The sequence below is a fragment of the Vanellus vanellus genome, assembly GCF_965231255.1.
Source record: "Vanellus vanellus genome assembly, chromosome: 4".
Lineage (NCBI taxonomy): Eukaryota > Metazoa > Chordata > Aves > Charadriiformes > Charadriidae > Vanellus > Vanellus vanellus.
The window spans coordinates 34,334,143-34,347,206 of record NC_138909.1 but is presented as its reverse complement, the minus strand read 5'-3'; the positions used below and the strand labels follow the sequence as shown (position 1 = coordinate 34,347,206).

The 13,064-nt window shown below is 45.3% G+C and overlaps 1 protein-coding gene across 1 annotated transcript in view; it reads right to left on the bottom strand.

Moving 5' to 3' along the window:
• The window catches only part of SNCA (synuclein alpha), a 75,694-nt gene extending 65,175 nt beyond the window's left edge, over positions 1-10,519 (bottom strand). The window contains exons 1-2 of the mRNA XM_082482661.1: positions 10,391-10,519; positions 3,690-3,731 (exon numbers count right to left, since the gene is read on the bottom strand). Coding sequence (XP_082338787.1) covers positions 3,690-3,731; positions 10,391-10,511 — 163 coding nt within the window. The 5' untranslated portion in view covers positions 10,512-10,519. The remainder of the gene's footprint in view (positions 1-3,689; positions 3,732-10,390) is intronic.
• Positions 10,520-13,064: the final 2,545 nt, after the last annotated feature.

The window sequence follows — 13,064 nt, the reverse complement described above, 5'->3', positions numbered from 1 at the left end:
AATGCGTTACTTCACCTCCAGTTTCACATGATATTAACACCCTGGTGCATGATAAGACCACCAGAACTGGCGAACTCCTAGTCCTATGAAAAGAGACAAGTAGGTCTTTACAAGTGCAGTTTTGTCACATCAACTTTAATAGTGTTGATTTAAATAGATTTGATTTCTAAGACAACTTCACTAGCATTTCTCAGGGTCTTCACATTGTATCTCATAGCATCACTACAGCAAACCCAAATCTTTTTTTATCTACCTTCTCTGCTTGCCAGAACAACCCTTCATAGACTTGCAATTTTAGTATTTTTATTTTAAATATTTACCCAAGCAATTCCTCTGTTCTTATACTACCAAGCCCATGCTGTTTCATTTTAGAAACCACGCTCTCTGGATTTTGTATTACGTCTCCTCTTCTCACAGCCACGTGTTAACCTGCACATCCTCTATTCATTTTCCATTTTCATTCAACAGCCAAACTCCTTTCAAACAGTTTAATAGGCCAGAAGGAAGCAAACTGTGGCACAGCACCCAGTATTCCCAAGCTTCGCATGTTTCACTTTGTGTCACCCATTCCCTAAAGCGGGTGAGGAGCGACCGCTGTTTTGCCCAAAATTCCCAGTAACTCATCTGAATTTTCTATTCATAGGCGCAGCACGTAACAGATGTGCTCTCCATATGTTTGGCTTTATAGTCTGTTTTGTATCTTCCAGAACAAAATTTAACGTCTTTTCAAACCTGTCAAAAATTCTACTCATCTACTTAAAACGTCCTGTCTCGCTACACATATTGCAATCAGATCAAGATGGATACTCGCAGCATTCGAGATCAGCTGTTTCTCTCAGGAGGAGGGAACGAAGTTCCCCACTAAGCAGGCCTACTGTAGAGTCCCAGTGCTTCAGCAAGTTTCATACACGCGCAAACGCCCTTGACTTTTATTCTACCGCAGCCCAGCTTGGTGAACACCACCTCTATTAACTTGCTTGCTAGTGCTGTCAGTTGCTGTTCCCACCTCTGTAGCGATATTAGATATATGTGCCTCAAATCTCATTTTATGACAATCCTCTACTGGTTATAGTAATGATCCCTCTGAATACTTCTCTTAACTGAGGTCTAACAAGCTGAGATTTCAAACCTTGTAACAACCGCGTGCACATCCGCATCCAGCCTGAGGCTAAACTCTGAAGGACTACCATCAGTTTCTGTTCAGTTTTGTTACTAAAAATACTCGACTGACTTCTCAATCATTTATTTGGGTTGTGATACTAACTACTGCCAAGTTAAGTTTACCTACAGTTGTTTATCCTTTGCATTGGCTTATAAGAGCACAGGTGAATGATACACCGGCTGTACACAGACCAAAAATAAATAAGAAATCCTTTTCTACTCCCTTACTTATTTGATTTCTAATTTCTTAGGGGAAAAAAACACCTTGAATTTCTCAACTACACATTTTCTTCACATCTGCAGAAGTCCTATATTCTACAGCAGAAAATTACACGTTTTATTCAATGCACTACGGTCAGCTGAGGCTTTCCTGCACTCTGTAGAGATCAAAGACTTCCATCCATTTTGTCACTTACTACAAATTATTGGTTACTGGTTTCGGTCCATACCTAAAAATGATCCCTGTGAATCAATTTAAAATGCAAATTTACTCTTTTTCAGTGTGGAAATGCCAATGTGAATATAGAGGCCCGGCATTAACTTCAAAGTTTGAAAGTGCTGTTGCTACTGAGAGATGAGGCAGTTCTAAAAAACATTTCAAAACCGTCATAACTGTGACAAATTCAGATCTGTTTATCAAAACTCTGAAATTTGTTTCTTTCCTGTGAGCCATTTCCCTTCCATCTTCCCACCCCACCAGCTCCAGCGGGACACACCGATGACTCACAAGAATCTTTTAGGAACGGAGGGGGTGATGGGACACCTCCACCCTGCAGCAGCAGCACGACCGCAGGTGCAGCAAGCACACTGTATCGGAAGCTGCACTACCTGTGTGCTGTTGGAAACAGACCTCAGGCTGGGATGAACAACCACTAAGAGCACAGGTGACAACACGGGTATTAAGTTCACATGGGATTCGCTGCAGCCACACATGTGGCAGTTTAAAGCCCTTTCAGTCCTGCCAGCTTACCAGCAAAGACACCTTTTCCTCATCGGGACAGGCCCTAGCATACCTTGTGTTTCAAAGACCCTTTTGTGATTATAAAAACCAAAGTTCTGGCAGAGGCACCCGTCCTGGAGCCAGGTATTGATGTCTTGGGCACGCCTGTTTCTTCCAAAGTCTCTCCCCGTTACTGGGAGGATTGAGGAAAACACTACCTGCGCTCCTGAACCTTTTAGCAGTCTTCCCAGGGCCCTGAAATCTCTTTTGATCAACACCTTGCGCTTCTGGTTGCAAAATCACTAGTACCCACAAGAAAGATGAGGAGTGGGTAAGAGTCCAAAGGCTGTACTAAGCTCATCAGTTACCAGGTGACATCCCTGACTGCGGCCCCAGAAAGGCAACAAACTTGCCTGAAAAGAGGGTCTGCTCTGCATATGGGTGCCTCTGTTCTGCTCAGGAAGGAGTCACCAATGACCATGGCTTGCTGTTGTTTCTTCTTGGCACTGGTCGTAATGCAGGTCTTGCTGCGAGGGGTTGGTTGATGTGCCCTGGGCAAGGGTGCTTGCACAGGTTCCTCCTTTTCTATCTCATCTTGTGCTTCATCTCCCATACCCCGAGCCTGGGTGTCATCACACCAGCTGCCGTTAACAGCAGCAATGGTACAGCAGGGCTGAGTTAGCAACTACAGAGGTGAAACTCCATTTTGCATCCCAGCTTCGCTGTGGATACTCTTAAAAGACTTAAGCATGGACACCCTGCTGACCTCGTTTGCCTTAACTGCAAACACTCCCTGGGGTTCTTCCTTTCTACTTCGTTCTTACAGTCCCCACTGTATGCAGGAGGCTCCTTCTACATTATTTTCCCTCCTTCATTTGTTGCAGTAATTCCTGTCTCATCCACTAGCATCAGTCCTGTCTATGAGCTCCAAAATCAGCAGTTTAAAGACCTCCTGAGGCCCAAGTGCCTCCCCACTTTGCCTTCCACAGTCCACCACCACCACCATCCCCACCCCCCCAAAGTGGCATTCCTCTGCTCCACTCCGCTCCTGCTTTTCTGCTGCCTCAGATCCCAAGGAGACAAACCTGGGCACCAAAGCCAGGCTTTCAGTTTCTATAGGTTGAAGTTCTTCGTAGCAAAAAAAAATAAAATTAAGAAAGACTTCACTTTTTTATGCCAACTAGTTTATAACATTCCAGCACAGAATATTTCACCTTTGGCAATTATCAAACAACAAAAAGACCCCCGATTTAGCTATTTCTACAAAAGCAAGTTACTGCCTTCTGCTTTGGAATCTGGTTTCATTTGTCTTCTGGCTCATATAGTACAACTTGACTTTCATTTGGAACATCCCTCAAAAAACCCTTCTCACATAGAAACAACTGTATTAAATTTACATCTTTGATTGTAAAACCATGTATGCATTTTGACAAAATGAATGTTGCTTTCTGCCTCTCTATTTTTCTGTGTTTTTCTATCATTCATAAATTGGAGTGCTCTCAAAAAAAATACATAGAATTTTTAACAGCTAAATGGTTGGTTAATCAAACATAGGGAAGCAGCTGAAATTAAGAGATAATTGTCTTACCTGTTGTGACACCATGAACAACTCCTTCCTTGGTCCTGGAACCTAAACAAAGAACAGTATTAGGTTGAAAATTCATGTTCTTAAGTATTGGCAAAGACTAGATGGATGATAAAGAGAGATGAATATACAGATTACATACACTTGCATACAGTATTTCCTAAGATTATTAAAATTAATTCAAGAGAAATTCAACCTAAAGGAAAGGGCAAGACCATCAATAAAGAGCAACTGCATGAATGTATATTGACTGTGGAAAGGTGAATAATACTGGATACGCTTCTGCCGTTTATTTCTTGCATGTACTGACTTTCTTGCTATTTTCTTACTAGCCGTGTTAATTAAGCCTCCCACTTTGCAAACTCACATGGATGACTCTGTGCAGAAACATGTTACTGTTAACATCCTAATGAGACTCATGCATGCATTTGCAGAAGATCAGAGCCAAAGTTTCCAGAAGATCATTTTACAACTCTTCTCCAGATCTCAGTTTGCAGGGGTTAAGAACAGTTACCAAACTACAGAAAGACCTAGAGGTTAAAATCATGGGGACCTGGTAGTGCTTGCCAGATTTAGACAAAAATTAATCTGAAAGGGAAACATTATACAGTAGATGATAGGATTCAAATGTGAAAATGCCACTAGGGTCAAACCAAAGCTCTGCTGCACCCAGTGTCCTCCTTGTCACCGGCACGTGTGACAACTTATGTAAAGATCCTGCAGACAGCAACCTAGAGCTAGTACTAGACTGAGATAGAGTGCAAGACCTGTGTAAGCAATGTAACTCTGCCACCCTGAAGACCAAACCAATTTCTGGAACAGCCATGTAAAAATATCACAACTTTTTACCACACTGCATGAAAGGGAACAATCTCTCGTGCCTTCAATGGGAAGAGAAACAAATTAGCACATATTGCTGTTGAAGATGTAACTCCATGTCTTTTTCCCTACCAACGCATTAGTTGTCCTTGTTGGGTTTTATAATTTGGCCACATTCACAGATTAGTATCCATTTGTGGACTACGATGCTTAACAATGTGCAATTATGCATTACAGAGTTTATAGCTCCTAGTTTATCATCTTACCTTAGGTCTGCCAGAGATAGGATGACTTTTTTTATTACCAATACAGAAATTACTGTATTTGTAATGCAATTTTTTGTCTGTATGTCATTCAGTATTTGAGACATTATAATTTATACTTCTGACTTTACACTTCTAGCTTGACACTATGTGTAAAGTCATACACAAACTGATAGAAGCAGAAATATATTAGAATAAAACAACTTTGTCCACATTCTTTACAATAATACAGTTAAACACTGAAATACAATATAAGTTCATTCATCTACATGTCCTACTTGCTACTAGTGCCAATTTATGGAACTTAAGCCATGTATTTATGGCACTACCAGATTGATTACAGCATTGAAAAGGGACTGTTATCCATGAGCAAGAGCAGAATAATAATCCATGATAAACAACAGGAAAAAAAATGTTGCATCTAGTAAAATTACACGTTCCTTTAACTAGCTAACAAAGAGGTTAAACAGCTGAGAACTCTTTTCCCCCCTTTATTCTGATTTTCTCTTTTAAAAAAGCTTGTTTTCTCTCACTGAAAATATTTCCTGCTGAAAGAATCATCCATTTTGTTAAATCCAAGGTGTTAATGTCTAGGGACTTGTTTTAGGACTTTGGTTCTCAATCTTGTAGCATTGTGAGAACTGAAGAAGCAAAGCACTTTGAACACATGCTGGAATCCAAGCAGAGGAGGGTTCTACTGACTTCTAGAAAGAGACTAAACACCATTTCAGGCTTACAGTGTGTCTATTAGACCACTTAATATTAAGCATATGCTTTTAAATGCATTGTTAGACCTGGCCGATATCTCATTCATCTTGTTGAAGTTCTTGTCTGCAAGCCAAGCTATTAAACACATGGAAACCTGTGAAAAGCAAGTACTCAGTTCCCTCGGGCTGGTAAGAGATGGATGGTATGACAGAACTCCCTAAGGACCTCTGCAATGCAAATATCTCCAGAGGGACATACACAAGTTGGTTCTTACTTCATTTACCGTGATGTAACACTGCTATAACCACAACTAATACAGACATGCTAGTCCCTTTCTCTTAGTGGAAGACAGGCTTTTTAACCAAAGCTCAGCTCTCAGATCCATTCAGAACAGAGATACATATAGCCAAATGCATTAATTGGCAAACCACCAGCTAAGTGGTGGTCCAGACCTCACAGCATGTGTTAGAGCTCAATACTATTTGCCCCACTACTGCACACTTGCATGGAAGTAGCTGTTTCTGTAGTCACAGCTACAACAGGATTTAAAGTACATTAGGATCTGCCAGAACAGGCCTATAAATAACAACAGTTGAATTCAGCAGGATGACTTCTGACTGGCAATGAAGAAAAGCTGGTCATCCACATTGTTTCCGGGAGAAACTAGCTGGCTTTCATTCTGGCATTGCCAAAACATCAATAATCTTGCTCATTGTACCCTGCATAACAAGGGGAACAGAGGAATCAGCGCAGGGACAATATAAAGACCAAGGGACCCGACACTGACCTACACTACTTAGGTGATGCAGGAGCATTAGTATATGGTAATGCTACTTTTCCTTGCTGTAATACACATTTGTGCGAGGGGAGGTAGGAGCCAAAACCAGAATTTTTGCCTTTTTGTAATTATAAAAGACAATAGACTCTTAATTTCATTATCTATCATCATTGTCATTATGCCAAAAAAAAGCATTTATCAGTTGTTTGGCAATTCACTCATTTCTGGGCTTTCTGAGATACAGGCTAGTCCAAGCAAGCCCTCCCCGAGATTCAGGTTGCTTAGTCGGAGCTGGTTAAAAACAGTGAGACATAAGCCCAAATTAGGGGAAGGACAAATTGTCACCTAAGGAAAACACTTGCTCCCAAGTGCTGAAGCCCATCATTCCACCCGACAGACCTTGAGTCCCTTGGCTATTCTGCTGGCTTTTCTACTACCAAAGGAAAATAAGAAACCTTATGGAAAGGGTGCAGCAGAGGAATTTGGACGATGTTGCCAAATAGGTCACGATCGCACTGTTCTACTCAAAGGCCATGTGCCAGCTAAGCACAGGGAGTAGTAAACAACTCATCTGCTAGCCACCCTGCTCTTGATAAACTACCCCTTTGCTCTGCCAGGGTATAACACATCAAAAATGATCAGCCTGGAAACTTCCATTCCTGAGCACCAAACACGCATTCAAGAGTCAATCGAGCAAAAACTTCAGCTCCCTGTCAGCGCACACAGAGCTCAGAGGAGTACATCACTAAGAGCATGTGTCGTGCTTTGGCCTCAGCCAGCAACAAAGAAGCACGCAGCCGCTCCCTCGACTCCCACAGCCGTGGAAAAAATCGGCAGAAAAGGGCAAAACTCGTGGGTTGAAATAGTGTAATTTAACAGAACAGCCAAAGGGAAAAAGAAAGAAAAGCAATAATACCGATAAAGGAGTATAAGGACGCGATTACAGTACCGCCGCCCGACCGGACCCGAACGCTGCAGCCCGCCCCCGAGTGGCGACTACCCGCCCCCCCCCGGCTAGCGCCTCTTATAGCCGGGCATGGGTCACGTGGGATGGAATGCCTGCCTCCCCTGCCGCTCCTTGGGGAAATTAACCCCATCCTTGCCGGAACCAGGACAGCATGCAAGAGCATCCTTCGTACTCTCAGTTCCTGGTTTCAAACCAAGTGGGGGTAAGCATTGCCACTCGTTTCCCCACTGCTTCACACCAGCAGCTCTCGAAGGATACACAGGGACACAGTTTTAAATTTACAGCATACACGATGCAGCACAGGACTGCTGAGCCTCAGTCCCCCTTTCTAATCAACGATCAGGCCATTGTTTGACAGCAAGAAAGATCCCAACGCTGCGCTTGTATGAGTCAAGACAGAGACACTTATTTCAGCTGGCCAATGCTGAAGTACATCCGCAGAGGAATTTAGGGAAAAAAAACCCAAACACCTGGAAGCATAAACACACACTATAGACTATTGAACAGTATGTTAGGTATTAAAAAGCAGGACACAAACAGCCGACTGAGGGAAGAAAGAACAGACTTCAGCACGGAGAGGGAAAAAATCCCCAGTTAATCCTCTAATACATCACTCCCCCTCTCCCTCAGAGCTCTAAGTTTCTCCCCCCGTCCCAAAAGGAACTCTTCTTGGGGGAGGAGGGGGGGAGTTAAAACAACCACATCATCCCAAGTAGCAGCTTTTGTTAATAGAACACTTACCAGGTAGAATTATGTTACAATCTTTCACGGAGTAGCCAACAGCAGCCCAGACAGAAAGGTCCAGATGTTTTTCATATTTACCTAAATTCCACTGATTTCAGTGGAAGTCTGTATCACCTAGGGGATCTGGACCAAAGACTTTGCATCTTAGTAATTCTCCAGAAGCAATGGAATGCTGAATGTTATGGAGCTGACTGTTGAAATTGAAAACATTTAACAGGTCCCTCTCAGCCCAATGTTGTTAGGTTCTTTTTTGCAAGACGTCAGGCAGCTTTCACAGCATAATCTGGCTGTGAAACTCGTATCTGAAAACCCAACTACAGTGATAGGGAGGGAGAAACCTTCAGGAGCTCTAATGCAGTATGCTGTTTCTCTCCTCGGCTCATAAAGAGGTTTCACCACCTTCTGCATCGCAAGAAGCCTACAGAAAACTGAGAGATTACCACAACAGCCTTTGCTAATGCAGCTCAGGAGCAGAGCCGCCCCTGCCGTGTGCTTGGGAAGTAGATGGGAGAAATACCCAGCTCCTCGTTTCCCCCTTATTCTACTTGATCCTGTTGAAACTGTTGCTCCCTACAAGCAGCTATGGGCAGGCACAGACCCAGGCACACGAGCCGACAGAGCTCCTGGAGGCAGCTTCCAACCAAAGGCTTTTTTAGCTGCACGACTGAAACTGTGCATACAGCTCTTTTTCCTCCTGAAAAGCAGACATCTGCTGTGGGAAGGATCCTTCACCATTACTACAGTCATATGCATAGGTCCCCAAACTGGCTCAGGGCTCTGCTGTCCTCAGTATTTTATTCTTGAAATAAATAGCAAGCCTGCCCTCCAAAGTTCAACGTCAACATGAGTGTCTCTGAAGACAATAGGAAATCCGTTCGTTGCCTTTGGGAGCAGAAATAGGTTCAGATATTATTACGGTCTGGAGAACAGGTCAGACACAAAGATTAATTCAGTACACAATGCAGGTTTCTAATACAAAGAAATCAATGACCCCAGAAGCATGGTCAGGAACTACAAAAAAACCCCAACAAAATAAAAAAAAAAAAAAAGTAAGCCCTACCTCTGAAAAATAACTCCAATATCAAGCACAACGTACAGCGAAAGAACATCTATTTTGAAATACTGCAAATGAGCAGACGCTCATTTTAAAATAGACTCATCTCACAATTAGTTTTCAAAATGACTGCCATCTCTGTTGGCAAGAGCACTGAGCTTTGCTATGGATCAGCGGGAGAAATGTGTATTCCAAATGAGTAGTCCAAACTATCTGGAGCAGAAATAATTTGTTACAGACTGGCACTAGCCTGCAAGGGCAGAGGGAATCCTGAAAAGACATTGGAATTGCAGAGACCTCAGTGCTCCCATTTGAAAGAAATGCCTCTGTTTTTCAACTCTGTTTAACTTCTCTTTGATATCTGTGCACATCTCCATAGGTACACACAGCGTCCATTACAGAACTGACCTGCTACAAAATCAGAAAAGAAGAAAGGACCTACAGAAAATAGTATCTTTTCCCCTCCATTCTTTTATAGACAAACTTTATTTGATGAAGAGGAGAAATAGATCCATAATTCATTTTTTATATGACCATTTATTCCTACGGTCTTCACAGATTCTTTTTCTGTGAATTTTTCATGGCAGCATTTGCAAAATAGTCCTCTAAAGCCTGATATTTGCTAAGTGAAGACGACAATCGTGCAATCAAAGTACTGATCTGGGATTTGAAAAGAATTTTATTCCTGGCTCTGTGCAAGATTCTTGTGTGGCCCAGATAAGGCACTTAACAACTGCTTTGCCACCTCGGGGTCTACCTGCCCTACCTCATTCCTTGAGAAGTCACGGAAAATATCTGCTATGGATATGCAATAGTAAGTACAGAACATGAAGATAATTCCAAAAGATGAGGAGATGATGCTTTGCCATACAAAATGTTACTGTCAACATGCCAAGCAGCCATGCTCAGTTCCTGAATTAACCTCTCCAGTTTCTCCTCTTAGAATCCCACTTAAAACCCACGTGTTCTATGGGATGCTGTGAAGTTACCGTCTACTTCAGCTTTTACGTTTTTTTTTTTTTTCATTTATTTTTATTGTACCAGCTACCCCTTCAGCCTTAACCTAGCAAATTTCTCGAACAGAGTGCCAGCTAGTGCCCTTTACTGTAAGACATCTCCTACAACACAACCTCGTTCAGTATGGCCTTACAGATGTCGCTCTACAGAGCAGTAACGCATGGCCAGCACAACACAGCAACCTAAGAACCAACATTTGGCTCCAGAGAACCGGAGCTCAGGAGGGCACAACTCTCCTCTTGTTTGTTTTGCAGTGGTCTCCTATGACTCATTACATATTTCTTTTGCAGAAGAGTAGGTCTGATGAGGATCTAGCTGTGCATGTCAGCAGCATGATGTCTGCTGCCCACCTACCCACATAGAGGACGCCTTCTTTCGTCTTCCCTGCCGCCTCTGCCACACCCTGCTTGGTTTTTTCTGCTGCTGCTACGACTCCCTCCTTTGCCTTGGAAAGTCCTTTCATGAACACATCCATGGCTGAAGAGTTTCTTCACACAGCTCTAGAGAAAAAAAAAAAAAAAAAAGACAGTACGGTTTCAGTAAGATTTTTTTTTTCAGCTTTTTATCCCAGAAAGGGAAGGAAATTTTATTCAAACCAAATGGGATCACAATTACTTAAAAATTACATATTATTATGTAATATATTATGTAGCTTTCATCCTCATCTCTATTAGCAATACACAAACACCTCCTTGTACACGAGGCTGCACTCAGTATGTCAGATAGGAAGAACACTTAAATAAGTAGAAAGAAAATGAGTACGGTTACGTGAATCACCTTTACGTTTTCTCACATGCTGCCATACGTAGTAGGTTAAACAGCGCTGCCAGAGCAGTTCCCTCAATCCAAGCAAAGCTTGGGGATCCTGTTTCCAGGGAATCCTACAGAGAGGTTGCCGATAATGCAGTTCTGGTTGGAAGATGGATTCATTGACATGACAAGAACCTTCCTCGCCTACCAAGGCATGATTTCCTCCAAAGGACAGTTCTGTTCATGTGCTGATTGCAAGATTTAGCCCCGTGATTTGATGATACTCCACCTCTCAACCAGAGGAAAAAGCCAGCTTAAAGAAACACTAGCAACTTTAAAAAACCCAAAACACACCTTCTAAATGACAAATGTTTATTTGTTATTGTTATAAGAAACTGCCATCACAACCCAGAAGGACTGGAGCGAATAGAAAATGCTGCTTTTCCAGTAGTCCAGTATTTTGTGCAGTCCACATCACTCTTCTGGAAACTGAGCTTTCCCTAATGGGTTCTTTGCACGTATCAGGACTGAGAAAAAGATTTTGCTAAAAAGCAAAAGCAGGAATGCATGATTTTAAAAGCACTGCACTAATGCTAACAAGTGAGTTCTGTGGCAGCTATACAACCCAGCGCCACACTGAAACGACCAAAATAGTAATTAAAACCAAGAAGTCAGGGTCTCTTCAACAAATCTGTTATCGATAGTCCTTTCTCTTCCTCCACCCCCACAGAAAGAAGCGCTGCCTGTTATTTTTCTCTTCTCTGCCAGAGGCTGAGTAGGAGGAATGGCTGTCTAGGAAGGCATTTGGGCTGCTGCGGCTTTCTACTAACTCGTGACGAGCGTGTGAAGAAAGGCAGTATTTGCGCTCCAGCCAAACTGCCTACCGTGCCTGTATCCCCGGGGCTGGGGGGGGACACCTTATACACACGGGGGGGGGACGGACGGGGGGGGGGACAGGCCGGCCCCAGCCCGCGGGACCCTCCGGCTCCTCCACCAAGGGGGTCCCCAGCCCTGTCCCCCAGGCAGGGGACAGCGCCGCGCCCAGCTGCGGGGGCACCTGGGGACGGCGGATGCAGAGCAAATAACACACAGGCACCTGCAGAGGGAGGGAGAGGGCAGGGCGTCGCGACCATACATATACATATATACATACATACACATAGAGGCACGGACGGAGTAGGGCAGGGCGACGCGACCATATGGGGCACCCAGGGGCTCCGGCTGGCGAGCCGTCGGCACAAGGTGGCCGCAGCGCCCGGCTTCTCCTCCCCCCCCCCTCCCCCCCCCGCCCATAACAGGACGTTCAACAGGAAAGATATATATATATGTAAAATATTTTATATAGAGCCCTGCGGCTACACAGGCACAGAAAGCCCAGCCCCCGCAGCGCCCCGGGGGGCTGCCGCCGCCGCCACCCCCCACCCCCCCCGACCCCCGCCCCGCAGCGGCCCCGGCGCCCCCGACCGCTACCGGAGACGGCGCCCGCCCCACGCCACCCCACCCCGCCGCTTACCGCCGGGCTCCTCCGCCACCGGCGACCGACCCGTTGCGAGGCGGCGTGGGGCGGTGCGGTGGGGCCGGGGAAGCGGAGGGCGAAGGCGCGGAGGGGCCCGAGGGGTGATGCCCCTTCTCAGCACATCCCGAGGTGGGGTGTGCGAGGGGGTTAGAGCGGGCCGGGTCTGCTGGCGCCACCCCCGACGGCAGCCCCGCAGGCGGCGAGTGTGAGGGAGAGGAGAGGGCGAGGGGTGGAGAGAGGGATGCGCCGCGGGAGGGAAGGCGGGAAGGAGGAGCGGAGGGAAGGTAGGGAGGCTGCCGTCCCGCTCCCCCGCCTCCTCCCGGCCCACTCTACTGGGGGATGAGCCCACCCCTTCGCCTCCTCCGCGGGAGCGAAGTAGGGGGCGCGATGAGGTGGGAGCGCTTGTTCCGCCGGCGCAGACGGAGGGAGGGGGAGAGGGTCAAAGACCAGGCGACATGGTGACCCTGTGGCTCCGCGCACCCACCGCTCGGTCAAGAGGCTGGAGCGACCAGGGCTTGCAAGAAAGTGTGAGGAAGGTGTTGACGGCGGCTGCGGTACACCTGTGTTTCACTTCACCTTTCACTTCGCCAAAGCCTCAGAAAATCTGCCCAGGCATCTCATGGCTTTTTCTTCTGCTTCCAGGTCTTCGGCCCTGAGTGACTGGAGTTCGACGTGACTGTTCTCGCAAGATTCGTGATCCCAGCTCGTTTTCAAGTGTGGGAGCTGATGCGCTTGCAGCCGTAATTTGAGTCTTAACCTTGT